Consider the following 20504-nt stretch of genomic DNA (forward strand, 5'->3'; position numbering starts at 1 on the left):
ACCAAAACTGACTGCAGTAAGTGACATAGCAGCTACAGCAGTCTCTCGGGAGTACACTTGTATCAAGACTTTTTTCGCAGTCAGGCTAATAATCTTTAAAAAGCCTTCAGATTCTGAAGCATGTCTTTGCATGAACTCTGACAATTTTTCATGACTGTGATGCTTCAGGATATGATACATGGCTCATAGCACTTCATCAAAGACTTGCTCAAGTGAAGTTTAAGTGGCCCTTATGTCTTTTTGCTTGGGACTGAAAAGAGGGTTAAGCAAGACCTCAGTGGAGAGTTGTGTCCCAAGCTCAGGTTGAGGGAAGGTCCACTGATGGTGATGCTTTGAAGTTGGTTTGTCTGAAGCCAGTGGTCCCGTAGCCTATGTTGCAGCACCATTTAAATTGATGTCCTGATAAAGGACTGGTGTCCTGGGCAAGATTGAGGTGGTTACCAGCTGGCTGACTGCAGCACCAGCACTCAGACACTTCTCAGAGGATGCACGTGTAGGGAAGCTTTGCCTTCTAACTGTTGAGTTTAAAGAGGGAAAAAAAAAAACAATTTCTAGGGCTATTACGTTGCAAAGAGAAATTGCAGCAACCTTTAGAGTTGTCTTAAATATATTATGTGGGCAAGTCAGTTGGTGTAAATAGAGAAATACAATGTGGGGTGTGGCAGCATAAATTGGTATGTAAGTCCCCTAACCTTGGTATACAGTGATAGGCATACAGACTAGGTGGAATGGATGCATGAAACATGAAATAGAAATGACATCCTCAGTTCCTAAATAGTAGCAAAAGATATGATTGGCTGGGCTCTCACACCAAGTCATACATACAGGTGGTCTAGACCATTCTTTCCCATGATAGGCTGGGGGAAGAGTGACTGGAAAGCTGCCTGGCGGAGCTGTGTGCTCAGGTGGCCAAGAAGGCCAACAGCATCCTGGCTTGTATCAGAAATAGTGTGGCCAGCAGGGCTAGGGAAGTGATTGTTCCTCTCTACTCAGCTCTGGTGAGGCCACACTTTGAATACTGTGTTCAGTTTTGGGCCCTTCACTACAAGAACGGTGTGCCCAGAGAAGGGCAGCGAAGCTGGTGAAGGGTCTAGAGAACAAGTCTTATGAGTAGCAGCTGAGGGAGCTGGGGTTGTTCAGCCTAGAGAAAAGGAGGCTCAGGGAGAGACCTTATGCTCTACAGTTACCTTGAAGGAGGCTATAGCGAGGTGGGGAATGGTCTCTTCTCCCAAGCACCAAGTGATAATACAAGAGGAAATGGCCTTTAGTTGTGCCAGGGGAGGTTTAGGTTGGATATTAAGAAAAATTTCTTCACTGAAAGGGTTGTGAAGTATTGGAACAGACTGCCCAAGGAAGTAGTTGAGTCACCATCCCTGGAGGTCTTCAAAAAAACATGTAGAAGTAGTGCTTAGTGACATGGTTTAATGGTGATCTTGGTAGTTCTAGGTTAAAGGTTTGACTGGGTGATCTTAGAAGTCTTTTCCAACCTAAATGATTCTGTGATAGCCAAGGAATTCCCAGAGTGGGAATTAGCTGAAGTTTTCATCCTTTTGGGTTTTTGTTTTTTTTGAGCATATGGAGAGTAATCCGTGTGTTTTAAAACTCAACTGTTTGTGCCCCATTAGATGCATAGAGCCTATCCTTGCACTCACTGTCTTTCCGATGTTTGATTTCTGTAAGAGACCTTGGTCTGATTTGCTCCATGGCTCTAAGAGAAGCCTGAGGACCAGTGTGACAAGTGTATCCCAAAACGTCTTCCGTATCGAAATGCTTTGAGCAACAGAACTGCAGAGGCATGCCTTCATAGGTGTTTTGTTTGTTCACTAATTAGTTAGTTGATTAAGCTTTTCAATTCTCAAATAGCTGTGTTTAACTTGCATTAAGAGGATGTTTTGAGCTGCTCTTTCCAGTGCCACAGCTTTTCAGTTCCTCTGTAGAACAACGTGTTTTCCTTGGGCAGAGGTGAATCCTGAGGACTATGGTTCCAGGTTTTCAGGGTATTCTGTAGTGCTGCTGATTGCTTGGTAATGTGCTTTTGTAGTTGCAAGCATGGCCTACTTGCATCTTTCACTGGACTGAGCCTGGCTTTCCATCAAGATGGCTGGAAGTGTGGTGGGAAGGAGTGTGACCGAGGAGTTTATAGGGTCAGGGGAGCCACTGGTAGGACAGTGCAAGGAAAGTGGAGAGCCGACAGTGTCCAAGGAACCTCAGAGCTTCAGTCAAACCTGTGGGCAGAAAGTGCCTGGGATGCTACAGTAATGCCAGTGGAAGCATGTATTATGGGGGTCAAGCCAGAAGGTGAACTTGAAAGGGTAGTTGCAAGCATATGAAGGCTGGGGGATCCTTAGAGGTAGGCTGTTAACTGAGATGATCTGTTTTTATTTCCTCAGAGCTCTTGTCTATGCCAGCCGTAAAACGATTTTCTGTGTCGTTTGCAAAGCATCCGACTAATGGTACGTTTGCTTCCTTGATTTGACGTTCCCTCACACTTCTAACCCCATGCTCACATTCAGTTCTCCTCTCTGCACATGCTCTCCTTTCAGCCACCTTGTGTTTTTTTGCCTGTCTGTGTATCTGGTGTCCAAACATGCTTCACCTTTCCCCATTGTCTCATTGTGACTAACTTGTTCACTCATCTGCTGTTACTGCACAATGGTTCCTGTGCTGTTTGTGGGAGATCTGTCAGGCTGCTTTCCCTCCCAGGCATTTGTGTGAAAAAGCAACAGCAGTGGCTTTGTGAAGGGACTCGTAAAGCAGCCTTTAATTCCACTGCTGATGTTAAGGCCTTCTCTTGTGCTGCCTTGCAGGGGGTGGAGAGAATGCTCTTGGATTTGAGGGTGTGTGGGGATATCTACTCCATATCCTAAGAGCACTGCAGCTTAGGTCTTCAGTTTCTACAGAGCGGATCTTAAGGATCAAAACAAGGATAGCCTGGAGCTACACGTGTCGCCTTGAAAAGTGCAGTCTGCGTGGGAGAGCAGGAGCTCTCTTGCAGCATTCCCTCTGCACATTGTATTCCTTAGCACAGTGGTCTTAGGAGGCCATGAAGTTAGTGGTACTCCTGTTTGCAAACTTGTTTGTTATGGTGGTCCCTTGGTTACTCCAAGCATGGTGGTGCTGGTGGGAGTAGTCTCACCTTTCCTGATGACATTATCCTGGAAATGGTGTCTCTCCAGAAGTTTCATCTGCTGATGGTGTACAGTGCTGGCTTGGGCCTGGCGTCATCCCAAACCAGGAGGGGATCAGCAACGTGCCACGCAGGGTGATGTGACCATATTCACTCCTGTTGTGCTAGTAGCTATGAAGAGGCTTGGTAAGGCAAGATATCTGACTGCTTATATTTACTCACCATCTCTGCTTCATATTGATAGTAACCTAACACCTGAGCTGTGAGTCTTTTGAGATTAAAGACCACTACATGGGTTGTAGCAGATGCCTTGAGCTACTATTTATTATAGCTTACACTGAAACTTTTGAAAAGGTTTGTTTCATAGCACCACTCCTACCCATACCTCATGGCTCCTGCTGTTGAGACAAGTTAGATCCAAAGCACATCGCTGAACGATACCAGCTTAAGTATTTCTGTCTTAAGTAGTCATGGCTGCTTCTGGAGTCTTGTTGCTTAGTAAATACGAAGAAATTCTGCTTTCTGTGATCTGGAAGATGAAGGGAAGTCTAGAAGACTGTTACAAAGACCAAAGTTCTGGGAAAGATGAAAGAGGAAGGGATGACTAACTGTGGCTTTGTTTCACATATCTAAAGGGAACCTATTTTCTCTTTGCTTGATTTTGTTTTTCCTAGAGTGGCCAACTGCTCACTTTGTATGTGTGGAAACCATCTGAGAAAACGTGGTAGATGTCAGCAGGATGTGTCATTCTATCTTGCCAACCAAAACTTGTACCAAGTACCAGTCTTTCCCAAGCCACAGTGTAAAGCACCTGCCCCCTACAAAAAATACAATAAAACGAAACTGGGCATCAGATTTTCTCAAGAACCCAATGAATATTTCTAATGGTAAAGTGATTCTTAATCAAGAAGACAAAGACAGAGGTCCAGCAGGTCTGAACTTGAAGTTAAGCATCTTTGGTCTACACGTAACACTGTTTTTAACTGCAAGGACATTTAGCTGCATGAACCACTTGCTTGAGGATGCAAAAGTTATTTGTAGCCCTAAATCTTTTTTTTGTTGTTGTTGTTGTTTTGTTTTGTTTTCTTAAGAGCTGCCTCAACTTGGTGAGATGGGACGGGGGAACTAGAGCCGTGGCCAAGCACAGTGTCAAGCCAGATGTTATATGACCTGATCTCATGAGTCTTGGGAGCACAATATGAGTCCTGAGGCTGCACACATGGAGAAGACAGGCCTGTAGGCTAGTATCTTGACTGCCATGCAATAGCAAGGACATCACAAAAGATTGCACAGGGCTGTTTTGAGAGTCTAGAGAGGGAAGGTCAGCACTTCTGTTTTTCTACACACACTAGCAATATGTTCTCAGTCAAGCCCTGCTGTCCCCACAGTGTATCTTGCACAGCCTCCAGTCATTTGGTGCCAGGTCATTTGTTTTCTTCCATGTGCTGAAGTGACTGGCTGCATTTAGATGCAGGACTTTGTGCTTTGTTGGCAGTCTGGAGTTCTTGTCTCCTCTGGGAGGGTGAGTCTGGGCCTGTCTTTCTTATACTGCTGAACCTGAACTGTATTGGACTTGGAATATGTCGTGGAATTTATTCATTTGTCAGACTTCCACTTAAAAAGGTGAAGCCTTGCTGTTCTGCTTGTGGTGGGACTGCCCATGCACTGCAGTTGTGTTTGGCAGAGGCTGGGCCAGGTGGGAGTCTGCCCTGCTGCAGTAAGATTTGGGGTATGTAGCACTGAGGGTATTCCTGGTCTGCTTACTGTGGGAGGGACTGGGCTGCAGTGTGCGATGAGGGTCGTCTCCCATGCAGCAGCCCCAGTGCTGGCAGCTCCGCTCCATTCCCCACATCTCTACATTTTTTCTATTTCTCAGCTGCGCCTCCCCACTCCTCTCACTCTTTATGGCCCCCTTTCCTCCAGATGCGTTTGAGCACCACCACGTTGCCCAGTTGCTGCGCCGTTTTTCCTCTGACTATGCCACGAGCCGGAACATCTCGCTGGATGCCACTCTAGCCCATCACCTCCAGCAGTGCTCCTACCACCTGCGCCTCTTCAGGAGCTGGCTGATCTCAGGGCAGGATGACTTGGAGTGTCTTTACGGTACTGCACGCTGCAGCTGCCTTGGTCCCGTGCTCTTGTAGCTGAGTAGGGACCACTGTCTGCTTGGAAATGCAAAGTATGCTTTGCTTCTAAAAAAGGAAAGCCTTTCCCTCACTGCATCCCTTAAATCTCTGGGTGGCTGCTGCAGCAAGGCGTGTGGGCTGTTGCACCCAGCAGTTTTGGAGCTTTAGGAAGTTGCCTTTTCACGTGGAGCCGGTGCTCTTTGTGTAGCTCTAACTCTGCTCTTTCCATCCTAGGCAATTGTTCATTGCCTCCTTCCTTTAGCCAGGGTAAGCCCATAAGCTTTCTTCAAGTGAAATGCTGTGCTTCTACCAGTGTGATGCCCTGCTGACATGATATGCCTGTTCAGGTCTCAGCAGGGGGCTCCTTGGTGTCCCATTATTAGTGGAGGAACCAAAATGAATAATAAGTGTGTGGGAAGAAGGATTAAGGGTGCACTGCAGCTGCTCACATGCAGAGTGAACTTGCTGTGGAAATTCAGGGAAAGTGACTGCTTGTGGGATTGTGTTATTTATAGAGAGACCAAGTTAAGCTAGAGTAGACACTGAGCCTCTGTTTGTCTGCATTGCATGGCATCTGTTCTGCCTGTTAGGATGTTTGCAGCGTCATGTGTCTGGTGGGAAGATGTAGGTGATTTCAGTATTGAATCCAGATGTTAAAAATCAAAGTCTGCTACTGTTTCTTGGGTGTTTGTCAGCATCTAGCATGGGTGGGAAGTCTGATGCGTTGACGTCTCCCTGCTCATGAGAAAAGTAAAAAGATTTGTCTCTGAGGGGGGCAGCTAGCTAGGGCTGGCTGTTAATGTTCACCCTGCACCATAAAACCTGCTTGGTGCATGTGGCTTGCTGAGCTGTGTGGTGTGATGCATGGACTTCCCTTTTCATTCAGACCCATAGGTGGAAGGAGTAGGGTAGACATAGTACAGCTTTTCATGTAGTGAAGCACCAGGATCAAGCAATTTTCAGAGCCTGGAAAAGAGAGTTTTTCATATTTGGTCTATTTTTTTCTTGATATGGCCCTTTCTGTGAAGTAGGCAATTTGGAGATGGCAGTTGCTTTTCATCTATAATTAGGACAATCCTTGGTCTCCTAGCAACAAATACTAAAGAGGATCAGAACTGCTTGAAGGGATGAAATGCTGGAACAAAGCAGACAGTTCCAAAGCCAAAGCTGAGTTTCCCCTGCTGCAGATCTCGACCATCTCCTGTGAGCTCCTGGAGAGAGAGGAAATGAACTCAGCACTTTGGATAGTGACACTCCAAATATTGCAGCCTGATGCTGGGTTGTGCCACCTATCCTAATGCAGCCAAGCTATGAGCTATGCGCATCAACATAGTAGCTTTCCTATGTGGAAATTAGATCTCTGCGCTCATTAAGTTCTTTTTTTCTGCTGTTTTCCCAGTCTGACTGTCATCCAGCCCACAGTTAATTAACATGTTTGGAATTCCTGCTGGGGTTCTTCCTTGAGAAGTTTCTCCTGTCTCTGTAGCTGACAGTCCTACTTCCCCCCTTTGTAAAAACTATGTATTCCTATCAACTTTTTCTCATCTCTCAACTGTACTTCTGTCCACACAAAAGAATTAAAAGATATAAACAGGGAGTTGAAAGTGTGTAGCTAGCATCTGTGGTTGGAGAGATCAGTGGTGAAGCCTTGAAGCAATTGGTCTGGGAACATGTGCTCATCTAGTTAGGAAAAGGAAGAGCGTGAAGTGAGTTTGTGTTGGTAATGAATTACAGTGGTAGTAAGGGCAAAGGTCAGCTGTGAAGAAGCACAGAAGGACCATGTGATAATGAGTGACTGGGCAGTAAAACAGCAGGTGATGTTCACTGTAAATAAATTTAGAATAACGGGGGAAACTGACCCAAATTCATACATAAAATGATGGGCTCAGAGCTAACCATCACCACCGGGAAGGATATGGAAAAGGTAGAAAGTCTGGGAGGAGTAATTTTGATAGTAGTCTGGGTGGTCTGGAGAGGGGTGGTAGGGATCTGCAGTTCAGTCTCTGCTCCAGTACAAGAACTATGAGGTTTCTAATAGACTAAGTAGGAGGCATATCATACAGAAGTGATTTTTTTCTTACACAGAGTGGAACTCCTCACAGCACTGCATGGGGGTGTTAAAAGCTTAACTGAGTTTAAGGGGAGACTGGAGAATGTTGTGGAAGAGACACGTCAGGTTCAGAACAGTTCTGAGCTGCAGGTCTCTGGAGGTTGGGGGGGGTATTTGGGGAAGGAGTTGCTACATGCTGTCATGTCTCATACTGCCATCATGAATATCCACTTCTAGCACTGTGGGCAGAGAGATGCTGAACTAGAATAGACCTTCAGGCTGACTGCACAGGCTTAAATTTAGAAAGGCTGCTTAGCAGAAGTCCTTCATGTATGTATGTACATGAAAAATGTATTTCGTGTATGTATTATGTACACATATATAAACACATACAGATATACGTGCCATATTGAAGCTCCCCAACACAGTAAAGCTTGACTGACCAGGCATTTGGAGGGGGAACTTGCTGAGTGTGCTTTCTCCCATCCCCTTCAGAATCTGTGCTAAGCCTGGGGCGAGTGCTTCTTTACTCCGGAAGAGCTGACATACAGACTTTTGGCATAGAGACCATTTGGGGATGTATCGGTGCCATTGGTCCGCCTTCTGCTTTCTGGATCTCCGTTACAAAGGAATAGGTACTCCTTCCACTCCAACGTAGATTTCACAACTGGAGACATGCGTAGTAACGTGGTAACTTCTGCTTATCAAAGTGTGTATACTAATGTTCAGAACTCTCAGACAAAAATATAATCCTCAAAAAGGGTTGCTTGTGACCAAAAGAATTCTCACCTGAGCCTTCTCTGGCCTCTGTCTTTGTTGGCTGACAGCAGCCTGGATGCTTTCTACTCACCAGCCTGTTGGAGCAGCCAGTGCCTTCACTCTTTTAAGTAGCTCACTGTTAGTGCAGATGCCTGCCATATTTGGGACCTCAGCTCAATCTTAGTAAAGCTGAGGAACATGCCATTTGGACTACTTGAAAACTGCTTCTGTGACATAGCCACGAATTCTGCTGGCTCCCAGGTGAGCTGATGAATTACCAGTTCTGAGGGGTAATCACACAGGTGCTGATTTCATTCTGTGAGGAAATGCATTCCATATAGACTCAACTTTCCAAACTCATATCAAACAGCAAACTTTCTGCTGGTCTCTTTGGGGCACACATAGAATTTAGGAAACTTTGTGTTACCTTGAGTCAAATCAGATGCTTCCACTTAATGAAATGGTGTTGATTTAATCAAGGTTTTACCCTTTTATTTGTCCTTGTAGACTGGGACATCTGTAGTAATCAAGAAGATGCTTGTGAATTCAAGGTCTTGTTTTCTCTCTTATTCCTCCCTTCTCCCATTACATAGACCTCAGGGTGACTGGAGGAGATACAGCTCGATAGATGAAAAGTACCTGTTAGATCTGCAGTGAAAGGGCAGTAGAGTAATACAGCATGGAGGGTTCATTTGGTGATCTGTGATGTATTTGCCTGGAGTTCAGGCCACGTAATCATAAAGTAGGTGTTGGCTGCTTCAGAATTCATCATTATGTTCATACAAAAGGTGGTGCTTCTTGACCCTTTCTTTGGGGTCATCCGCTAACTGTTCACAAGAGTTGCATCTGTGTTCCTACTGCCTGCTGGAATCTCCTAGAAATCTGGGATTCTCTGGTTTAAATGGAAGACTTGAGACAGGTACAGGTCTCCATTGGCTTTATATAGTGTAGTGTGCTTGGTAATCTCTGCAAAAGGGTCCTTATACCCAAGTCATCGTTTTATTAGAGTCTTTTAAAGCATTGTGTGTTGGTACTGGGCAGCTCTGAAAGCCCTACTCTAAGGTGAGAGTCACACCCTCCTTCAGCAATTGGAAGACTTCTTCATAAACTGTAGTTATACAGAATAGATGCCCTGACAGTGTGTGGTGATGTGCGCATGTGCCAAGAAACTGCCAGGGGGAGAGCTCAGACGGGAATGTTGTTCCCGTTTTGCACATTACTCAGCTGTAATGTGACGGGGCTTTCAGCTTTGGCATCAGCATAGCTGGGAGAATTGAAACAGGACTTGTAATCCTCTAGGTGGGTTGTACCTCCGAGTGCTCTTACCTGTAGAACAGCTGTTGGGGCAGTACTGTGCTCTCTGCTGCTGTGTCAGGCTGCTCCTGTGTTATCGTTCAGATTCCTCCACATCACATGCAGTCTCCTTGGACATCCAAAGTAATGCAGACTCCTCTGTCTTGAGTATCTGAAGGTTTTTCCCATTACCAAATCTTGTTTAATCAACTCTTAACAGCCAATTTCTTTTATTTTACTGAACAGAAAATTGAGAGCCATAGCCACGCTGTGCTCCTTGCCCAGAGGAGATTACAGCTGAGCCTAGGAGTCATTTCTAGCTACTCTGGTCTGCAGAGCCCAGATATGTGCCTCTTTCTGCAGGCAGGTCTAACTGGAGAAAGCAGATTGCCCTCTGCATCCCTAGTGCAGCTAGTGTAGACAAACATGAATTAAATGAAAAATGGCTGTGGGCTGCTGTTTGACTTTGGTATAAAATGAATGAAATTCTGTTCACTTTCTTGTGCCATTGTCCCCATCACAAACTCCTGCCCAGCAGGCTCCAAGAAAAAGAGTTTCAGGAAGTATCATCAGAAGCTGAGCTGTCAGCACTGAGTAGCTGTCAAATCGGAAAGGTTCATGTGTTTTCCACTCCTGCTTTGTTTATTTGTTGCCTCTTCCCCAAGGTGCCAGTTCTTTGCTAAGCATGTGTTGTGCAACAGTGGTCAGAGCCTTTGCTTGGGACTCTTACTACTGTTGTGATGCAAGAACTACAGTCTATAACAATAACTTCTGCTTGAAACTGCTGTTGTTGGCCTCTCCACAGCAAAGCAGCAGGTAAAGAGAAGTGTGCAGGGCAGTGGGCTGCCATATATAAATGAGAGGACTTGCTTGAAAATTGTAAATGTAGTGCTTCACCTTAAGGACAGAAACTTCCACCTTTTCCTCCACTTCCTTGAGAGCAGTGAGATTATGTATTGCTGAACAGATCTGTGCTAGCAGGCATTTGGCACTTCTGGGATCTAGGTGTATTGTTTCACATCAGTGGTGGTGTCGGTGTCATGTTTCCTTTGACATCGGATATTTGATTTCTTCTCTTTGTTAGAGGCATGCCCGTGCACTCACATCCCTGTTGATGCCTCCAGTGTATCTTGTAACAACATTGCTTTGCCCTATGTTATATTTAATCTTCTTCCTTTTTACTTTGGAGACCTAGATAGCTGAGCCGGCTTTGGCCTCTCTTAAAACAGGTTCTGTTGTGAACTGACATTAGCCTCTCCTGTGCTGCTCCAACACCATCTCCACTCTGCTGGTCTTTAAGTCTTCACCTCACCCTTTTCCTTTAGATCTGTCTCCAGGATGCTTTTGAGAAAATAATAAATAAACAATCTTCCTTATTCAGCCTTTGTGCTCAAAGGATTTCTCAGCAAGGGACAGAAGACAATGGTGTTTTTTCTGTCTTACATTCCTTTGTTCCAGCCAAAGATTTGTTATCCTTATGTCTTGAATTAATGTTTATAGGCTCTTTGTGGCATAGGTAACCTCTCTGGGCTGGCTGGAAGGTTATTTATCTCCAGTAGCTGTTATGATGGCAGTGAATGTCTCTGCAGCACTGCAAACTGGTGATGATCTGGTCTGTAGCCTCCTTATATTGCATGTAGATTCACTCTAAATACCATCTGCTGGCTCGCACTCCTTGCCTCTTGCAGAACTGGGTTAGGTGAGTGTGTTTGAGCAGAGAGTGTCCAATGAAACCTGGAAGTGATTGGAACAATGTCTACTTTTAGGAGATACTCCAGGTACTCTTGATCTTCTCCTTAGCAGGTGCTGTCATGGACCAATTTTAGCTTGTCAGTGTGCTGGGCAGCAGTCCTGACACAGTAGTGCATCAAAAGCTGTTGCACTTTTTGCTTTTCGAAGTGATTTTCCTTACCTGTAGGAACAGATAGGATTCCTTCACAGTTTTTTTTTTTTTTTTCTGGGCTTCTCAGAGGGAGCTTGGGGAGTCACCGAATGGGAAGCCTAAGCTTAAGTGTAGAGGTCTTTAAACACTAGAGGCAGAGGAGGAGGAGGCATTCCCATATGTCCAGAGCCTCATTTGTTTCTTCCTTGCTCCTCTGACAGATTCAGGTTGGCTTGGTGCCCCAAAGCATTGCCAAGAAGCTTGAATGAAGAGGGAGCCGCTTTGCCATAATATTCTGCTGGCTTGAATAGCAAAGAATTTCTTGTCAGTGTCTGTGATGTAGCTTAGCTCTAAGCAAGTGTCTGTTAAATGTTGAGATACCTATTTCTGGTAATTCTGGATTTGCTGGAAATGCATTCTTTTTATGGGGAAAAATAATTCAAACTGTTGTCCAGCCCTTCCTTGGGGGAGAGTTCTGTCCAGTGTACACTGGAGGAGGGCCTGCTGTGGGAGAGGGAGGTTCTTTTGCCACTCCCTGCATTGGTAGCAGTGTGCTCTAGCTCACTGATGGTGAGAGGGTGGACTGTGTCCCACTGTCCGGGCTGGAGTATCACTAATGGCAGGAGTCTTCATGGAAATTCTGTTGACTTCACTCAAATTGTCTTTAGCTTCTGCAAACTGTGGGGAACTATGCCGAGTTCTCTGTCATAAGCAGATATTTTAGCGAAAAGGTCACGAATATCGCAGCAAAGACAGTTGCTGCTAGATATGGTTCCTTCTCCTTCTCCTCCTTTTGCGTGTGCCTGGATGCTTGCTTTCAGGTCTGTTACTGCATGTGATTGCCTAATGGTGATTTTCTTGACCTAGAAAAGGTGACTTTAGGCCTGAGCGTGGCTGTTGTTTGATTCCCAGACTGCCAAGCTCCTTAAGCCATGAGCAGTCCTGCATGGATTTGGGTTGCTGTTTGCTCAATTCATTTTCTGATTGGGTTTCTTTCCAGGTTTTGAAGGCTGTTCCATGGTTCCTACCATTTATCCCCTGGAGACCCTGCACAACTCCCTCTCTTTGCGACAGGTCAATGAGTTCCTGACGGCTGTGTGCAGGAGTTGCAGTGAGTCACATGTCCAGTCTACTGCAGGTACTGATGAGGTGGGCTTGTTTCTGGGTAGGGCAGAGCAGAGCTGAGGCAAGCAGTCAGTTAAGGCCTTCTGATCTTTCACATTTTTGGGGCAGATCAGTCTGACAGGACTGGCAATAAGTGATCAGTCAGGTCTGTCTGCAGCTGATAAATACAGTGACGTGGATACAAACTCCAGCTGGGCAAACTTGAGGGTTGGATTCCCAGGGGCTGGGGGCAAGCATGGCTCTGAATATGCACTCTTAAGCTCTTCCCTGAATGCCTGCTAGTGGCTACTGGGCTATGTAGACTCTGGTTTGACCCAGTGTGGCCATTCCTTTATCTCTCTGTCTGAATATTACTGATCCGTATGGGTTTTTTTCTTGTTTTTTTTCTTTTTTTTTTTTTTCTTGAAGCTTTGTTTGATTCAATGATTGGCAACCAGATACCAGGGGACCCCTTTATGTCTCAGCGAATCCTGTCATCATCCTCTTTCCCATTGCGCCAGCGTTCGGATAAGCCCCCTTGGTGTGAGTGTGCTTGCTTCTTGATCGGGGATGAAGAGGGGAGCAGAGGGTGCCAAATGCTGAAAGCCAAGTATTGGCATTCAGGGTTTCTATGCTTTGGCCTTGAAGGAACAGAAACAGAAAGGGGAAAGAAGTCTCATGCCCTGTAGGAAAGCTACCAAAGAAAGATGGAAAAAGGAACTCTTTATATATAGCATTGTATATCACAGGGATATCTGCTGTTGGATAGATGCCGTCTCTCCAGGCATCCTCTACTGAGTGCAATAGTACATAGCCTAATGCACTTCATTTTTAACTCAAGTTCTGTGCTTCTCTGTGACGTGTCCAACTCAGTGTCAGCATGTGGAAGCACCTTCTGTACCCCATCAAACACATACATGCCTCACCCAGAACTCCACACTGGACAGCCTGTCATTTAATTCTTCACTTAACGGGCTTTTCTGTAGCTCCTGAGCCTCACTTGCCACAGTCTCTGCAGAGGTGGTGACTGTTGTTAATTACCTTTGCAGATCTGGCTGGAACTCAAAGGGGAAAGGCTTATCAAACAGTTTCACAGCAAATGCGTTAATAACACAAGTCAGTGTTGCCACTGAAAGGGCAGTTCCGCTCTTCTTGCTGTACACTCCTTGTTCCAGGAGTAGTGTGTATTGAGCTGTGTAGGAAGCAGGGCCAAGAAACTGATCTGGTGTACAGCAGTTGTTTAATCCTCTCCCATTCATTGGACTAGATATAATCTAAATCTCTTCTCTGGTTTCACTCAAACAATGAAAACAAACAAACAACAACAAAAGGAACAAAACAAAGCCAAACATCAGTGGTGAAGTAATATTTCTTCTTCCAGTGGCAACTCTAGTTCAACATTCAGGGATTTTGTGCTTCAGGAACCAAGGGCAGCAAAGTTAAAGATAAGTGTCCCATAATAATGAAGGAATGAAAGACACTGCTTTTCAGCTCAAAGCCCAACATCAGATTTCACATGTGATGTGTTGGCATTATAGATCAACCGTATGACAAGATGTAAGTGTGGTGTTTGTGCTTGTGTTTTCATCAGCTGAGCTGCCAGAAGCACACCTAACAGCAGCTGCAAGCGCCTACCAGGGTGCATGGCATGTAGGTGACCCTCACCCATTGCTTGTAGAACTGTGGGACTCCAACGGCTTGGGTTTGCTCAGGCTTTGGGCTGGGGAAATATCAACTACATGTTTAAGATTTCTCTTCCTCTTTACAGACAGCAGTGGCCCCTCCAGTACTGTCTCCAGTGCAGGCCCGTCCTCCCCAACCTCTTTGGACAGCTGTGCTCGTTTCAGCTTCACCGAGAAACTTTCCATCAGTCCCCCAAAAAGCGAGGAGCAGCTAAATAGCCAGTCCCCTGAGCAAGGAGAGAGAGAGCCTGACAGAGGAGGGCTTGATGTGGAGGTGGGGGTGTCTGGGTTGTCAGTGGCTGAGCCAAGTGCCCCAGAAACGCTGACCTGGAGTGAGGGCCCAGAGCCAGGCGGGGTCCTGGAGCTGTGCAAGAAGGAGCTGGCTGACAAGAACTCTAACCCAGAGAAGAAAAGTGTGCTGGCACTGGATGAAGAAGAATCATCTGGGGAAATGCTAGACCCAAGTAAAACAGGGAAACCAAAGTGTCAAGCAGAGTCTGAGATAAGGCCAGCTGGAGAGAGAGTGGAGCCAGGTGAAGGGTATTTAGGGGGAATGACTGGCTTGAGTCAGTCAGGGCTGTCCAAGAACGAACATGAAGACGAGTTGCTGGGAGAGATGTTGGACCCAGAGCATATGGGCAAGGAGCCACTGGGGGACAGCGCTCTGTCAGGCCAGCTTCTGTCTGGTCAGCCATGCCAGGAGCAGCCACTGCCTCCTGAGACAAGCGTGAAGGGGCTGCAGCCAATGTGTCAGGAGGGTCAGCAGAACTAGCTGCTAACTGGACAGTACACTGCAAGCATTTCTAGCCTGGAGGCAGCCCAACTTCCTGCACAACACTTCATGCAGCCGGCTGTCCGCAGCACAGAACAAGCCATATCCCAAGGCCACAAGACTCTGGGATGTGGAAGAGTCTGCTCTGCTCCTACACAAGCCAGCTCTTTGCCAACCAGCAAGAGATAACACCCCATCTGCCTCGTTAAACAAACAACAAATTCAGTCTCAGTTACTGGCACAGCACCTCCATGGAGTAGGGATGTGGCGCTGCATCAGTGCAGGGTGTCCCCAGGGTTGTTTGCTTGCTGGGACAGCAGAGTTAGAGGGTTGGTAGAGACAAGGCTTTTGGGGTGGTAAGTCCAGAGGGGACAAATTGGTCCCTGGAGATTTGTTGGCCCACAGCCTTCAGAGAAAGGCATTCTGGGTCCAAAGTAATTGGGTTCTTCACAACCACCAACCTCCTCTGTTCCTTCCTTCCTCTCTCAATGCCCACCATTGGCCACCAAAAACAGATCCAGAGAGTCCATGTTGGGAAGAATAGGAAGAGGAGAAAGCATTCTGAATGAGCGTGGGAAAGAATTTAATGGGAGGAACAGGTTCAAGACTGCCACTTGCAAGAAGAACTCTCTCTGGAATGGACTTGAATATTTTTCTGCTGGGCTGGAGCAGGCAGGCAGGAGCCTGGAGATCCAGCCTGAGAGGGGTGTACAGGGAGGACACACGGGTTTTTCTAGTCCCCAGGGGTCAGGCAAGGTAAAGTTCTGAAGTCTTGGTGACAGAAATTAAGAGAAACTGCTATTTGAGCAAATCAGGATTGTTAGAAACCAATAAGGAGAAATCTTTATTATATATAAAATGAAAAGTATTTAATACATATTTATGTAAATGACCTGCGAGCACAAGCCTGAGGGCAACACTGACACAGGTTTCCCTGCTACATCCTTAGTGCAGGCCAGGACTGTGCTTCCTGCACCTCCTGCATTTATGGACAAGTCTGTGTGTTCGTCTGTAGCTAGGATCTATGTTTTTGTGAAGCTGTGCCCAAAGATCTCTGCGCTGTGTTGTGATGATGTACGTTCACAGTAAATCTCTGCTGTGGGTCTGGTGTCTGCCTTTGATGCTGACTAGTGCAGCAGTGTGCGTGTGCCAGAGCTTGCAGATGCGCAGGGCAGCAAGCACTGCTTGTTCTTGTCCATCCTGAAGGAATGAGGAACTGTGGCCAAGACTAGTTACAAATGAAGTGAACGCACAGGCATGGGGCTTTGCTCAAGAAGGCCAGATACTTTTTTTCCTCTGAAGAAGAACTGATCATACTGAGGAAGAGGTCATGGCTTCCCAGGGCCCACGATGGTTTGCTGTAGGATGGGAGCTCTGGTCTAAACGTTTTCTTCAGTTCCAAGCATGTCCTGCATACCATGTCCTCTTTCCTGTGCCTGATAAAGCCTCCCTGCGAGTTTGGATATTTAAGTATGGCGATGTCTACTTGTACCTGAAATGCAGCAGTCTTACAGTGGCTTTGAGTGCAGCACTGTGCCAAGAGGAAACCCAGCTCCCCTTTCTACAGGTTTGGGTGCTGGGGACTGGGAAAAGGGCCTTCCACATGCTGCACGAAAGCTCTCTGGCTTCTATTGGCAACCCTGAAGTCAAGACTGGCCGACCAGCTACCCTGGCCTGTCTGACTGAGGCTGCCAGGCTTCAGTGTACCATGGCCCCAAGAGCTGGCCATGGGAGAGCTGGCAGCAGAGCAGCTCTCCAGACCCCACGGGCCCCTCGGGCGATGCCCAAGCACCAATCCTGCTGTGTGGCCCCACCGCAGCCCTCCCCAGGCTTGTGCATGGTCCTGCCACTGCCAGCACCTCGCTCCCACAGCCGAGGCCCTGCTGGGGCCTGGCTCCTGCCAGGAACCGACGGTTCCTGAGGACAGCACCTGCGGAGCGGAGGCTGCGGCCTGGGCAGGCCCCGCCATCACCTGCTGCTGGCTGGTGGGGCTGAGCGTGGTGCCGGCTGCCGGGTCACGCAGCTGGGGCTGAGGTGGGCACTTGCTTGGCATGGGCTTCGGGGGCCTGGAGCCTGCTGTGGGATGGTTTCACTCTGCACCAGGGTCTTAACAGGTCTGCCTGTCTGCTCCCTCCCCATTGCCAGAATATGGTCAGTGGCGTTGCTCAGTGCCAGCTGCCTGCCTGCCGCACTGACAAGCAGCACCGGCGGTGTACTGGGCCTTGGTGCTTTTTAGCTGGGAACCCTTTCCCCCAGAGAAAGTGGCCGCTGCCTGCAGTCTCCTTGTGCTCCTACATCTGGGCAGGGTGGCCGCTGTGGTAGCACTGCCCAAGAGCTGGTGCTGTGGGATATGCCAAGTCATCTAAGCGCTAAAGATGGCCTTTATGGCACATCCCTGAAGGCCAGGTCCTGCAAGAGGGGATTGCAGGGTGCTGCAGTGGTTGAAATCCTAGATAGATTGTTCCCACTCACAAAGAAGCAGTTTTATTTACAATGTTCCCCAATCTTCAGCCCGTTTCTTCACCTGGAAATAAAAAGGGAGCAGCACTTTGGAAGCAGCTGGCAGCTGTGGCTCTGCTGTGGCTCTCAAGCTCAATGAGAGATTGGGCCCACACAGGGTTTTTGTACTTGTGATGAAAAATACAAAACTTCGTATCTCTTAAGTGCAAATATGTATACCAATTCTCATTAGTGTCTAATTTCAACATCAGACTATGTCTTTTGGTTCCTGGTGTCCTCTAGCCAGCAATTATCTGGCTGCATTGGTACTTTGCATACTGGTAATTCTGTTAAGTGGTGTTCTCCAGACAGTTTGTTGGATCAGAGGACTTCCTGATGCAGGGCAGGGTAACAGGGAAGCGGTCTGGTTACTTGTAACGAGTAATGCTTATGTTTTGGAGGCAAATGTTCTGGCCTTAAAGGCAGGTACCTTTCCATAGGCAACCAAGGAGAAAGCTGGGCTACCTGCAGCAGCGTCAGAACAGGGTTCTAGTCTGTGGCTACTCCCTTTGATAGGCTAAAAACAAGTAGTGCCCTTTATTTTAAAAGGGCTGCTAAATAGCTGCTCTGTCAAGAAGCTTGTCGTCTTTCATGGTGTTCAAACACTTCCACATGAACACCTGCAGAGCGTGTGGTGAAACCTGAGCACAACTGTCTGATCTTAGCGCAGTCTTTAGTGTGTTTTTCTTGACTAAGCAGCAGCAGTGATTGATGGCCAGCCAGACCTTTCCAAACAAATGGATGGTGTGAGCACTATGAGTCACAAAGGAGAGGTTGGTGTGTGTGTGTGTGCATGCATAATTTCTGGATACAATTTCAGGAGCTGATGTTTTTGGTTTAATCCTGCCAAAGCCAGCTCTGGCTCCTCAAATCTGTGCTGAGGCTTAAAGTGCACTTTCTAATGCTTTTGGGCTACATAAGCAGTGTTACACACAAGTGACTGCTGCCTGGTCCTGCATCTCTGGATGAGTGTAGCTACAAATTTTGTCTACAGTATTTGGGATGGCTTGGATCAGGTGTGTCAAAACACTTGCAGATGCAGCTGTGCAATTTTTTTTTTCCTGAATGGGCATCACTATGTGCAATGGGAAAGCAGTTTAGAGACATCAGGCTAGGTTTCATGGCAGAGCAGGCAGGAAATTCCAGCTGTCTATTCCAAGTAGCAAGAGTATGGCAATGTATTGTGTAGGCTGTGGAAAGTTTTAGGTCTTCTGTCAGTACCATGTATAAGCAAAGTCCTGGGAGGTGGAGAAACTGGTGGGTTGTACCACATATGCAGGCATTGGGCCTTTGGCTTGTTCAAGGTCCAGGTAGACCTCATTGTTGAAACACCAAACTCAATGTTCCTGCTATAGCCTTGGACACTCTTCTGGCTAATCAGTTTGCAAATACTGAAACAGCTGATTAAGGAAGGGCTATGTCATTGCCTCACTGTCTTATCTTTTCTTCTGGTTTCTCAGAGCCATGCCCCTTTCCCACAAACAACTAATCCTTACCGCTCCACATCCTACCCATGAAGTGATGGACACAGCTTATCAGCAGAGTGCATCTGTTTTCTGTCCTTGCTGTGAGTCCCATTTGCCCCTACCGCTGTGGTCCAGAACCATCTAGCAGATGGTGCCCAGCTAATGCCTGCTCTGTTGCTGAGCACAGGCAACCAGTAGGTCCAGGAGCTAGAAGGGTTTGCTGTTTGCCTCTTCTTGTTCAAGTTGAGCAAAGTCCAGTTTGTCACTGAACTGTAGCCCTGGCAAAGCCCAGGTGTGCTCTGGAAGTCTGCACCAGTCCAGTTCCTTGTTACAGACACCTGCCCATGGATCAACACTGATGCTTCTATCCAGGTCTCGCTAAGATTTGAAAGCCTCTGTCCTCGGTGTTCTGCTCATTGCTGGAGGACAGTTGCTTCCTCTGGACATGTTTACGTGCCTTATGCCACCTCCCTGCATGCTGCTTCTTGCATTTTCTGCCACAGTAACTGATTTTGCCTCCCTTCTCCTGCAGAAGAGTCTGCAGTAGATGTGTTCACTGCAGCCTTCTTGGTCCATCTGAAACACAGGCAAGGGAGCTCTGTTCTGCAGGTTGGTGCTGAACAGTGCTTGGCCTACCCAGCCTTGTACACCTTTGGGACATGCATGTATGGCCACAGCCTCTCAGTTATCAGGAGCATGGCACAGATAGCACAGCATATGTGTACTTGTTTAGCAGGAAAGCAGCTCTGGGAATAGTACTAGTCCATGGAAACTGTTTGTGGTCACTCCCATGTCAGTGACAGCTCTGGCAGGCTGCTGTAAGCTCTCTGTGACATGCTGCACAAGCTGTGATATACTCCCCAGCCACAATGGCCCCCCTTCTGAGGTCTGCAGCCCAGTCCCTTTCTCTTTCCCCTGTCTTCAACTGTGCCCCTGCGTTTCCTCCAGGGGACCACCAGGCAGGAGCAGAGCTGACTGGGCATCTGCCCCTCCTTACTGCTGCCTGGCACAGGCAGAGCAGAAGGCTGCTCTCCTAGTGTTCTGCTGAGTAGCGGAAGAGTTGAAACAGTGTCTTTCCCTCCAGAGGAAGGCTGCAGAATTTTGCAGTAGTGCAAAGGCGTGCTGTTGCGATAAGGATGGGCAGCACCTGGTGCCCTGTCAGCGCCTGAGTGTCCACAGGCCCTGAGCTGAGTCCCTGATGCTGGTGCCCTGCCTGGCTGGCTTGCGGCAGACTCCTGGCCAGGCCATGCTGTGATGTGCCTTCCACAGGACTGGGGATGCTACCAGTTTGAGGAACGCTGGCCAGAGCGGTGATTCTCAAGAAACGCAGAAGCCACAATGGAGAGCCTGGCTTAGTGCTGCGAGGCAGCTGCCCGCAGTGTCCACTGGAGTGGCTGTGCATGGAGCACCCAGGCTGCATCCTGGCCCTTGGCCAACTGAACATGGGCAGGAGACAACTTCAGAGGCTGGAACAGTGCAAAAACCCCGCTGGGGCTGAGGAGGGAGGGCAGGGGTCCCGGGCAGGTCTGTACCGCTGGCGTGGGTGTCCTCTTGGCAGGGCCACAGGTTTTTAGCAGCTGTGAGTGAAATTGTGGCATAAGCACAAACACCCAGGCTCGCCTGAACTCAGGCTGGGCTGTAGCTGGCCAGCATTGAGGAGGGTGCTGGTGTGGCAGCAGTATCTGCATGCCCCCTGCCTACAGCATGGACTCACTTAAAGAACAGTTTGAAACAGCTGGAAGTA

The 20504-nt window shown here is 47.6% G+C and overlaps 1 protein-coding gene across 7 annotated transcripts in view; it reads left to right on the forward strand.

The window, feature by feature from the left end:
- Positions 1-17455, forward strand: part of PPIP5K1 (diphosphoinositol pentakisphosphate kinase 1) — a 54605-nt gene extending 37150 nt beyond the window's left edge. For 4 of the 7 annotated variants that reach the window (XM_035568890.2, XM_035568891.2, XM_035568888.2 and 1 more), the window contains 3 exons: positions 12238-12375; positions 12771-12884; positions 14110-16517. In XM_035568890.2, the coding sequence (XP_035424783.1) occupies positions 12238-12375; positions 12771-12884; positions 14110-14795 (938 nt within the window). In that variant the 3' untranslated portion in view covers positions 14796-16517. Of the gene's footprint in view, positions 1-2390; positions 2454-12237; positions 12376-12770; positions 12885-14109 lie in introns of all 7 variants that reach the window. The other 3 variants (XM_050712924.1, XM_035568889.2, XM_035568894.2) reach the window with 3 other exon arrangements.
- The last annotated feature ends 3049 nt before the right edge of the window (positions 17456-20504 follow it).

This window comes from Cygnus atratus, chromosome 11, assembly GCF_013377495.2.
Source record: "Cygnus atratus isolate AKBS03 ecotype Queensland, Australia chromosome 11, CAtr_DNAZoo_HiC_assembly, whole genome shotgun sequence".
Lineage (NCBI taxonomy): Eukaryota > Metazoa > Chordata > Aves > Anseriformes > Anatidae > Cygnus > Cygnus atratus.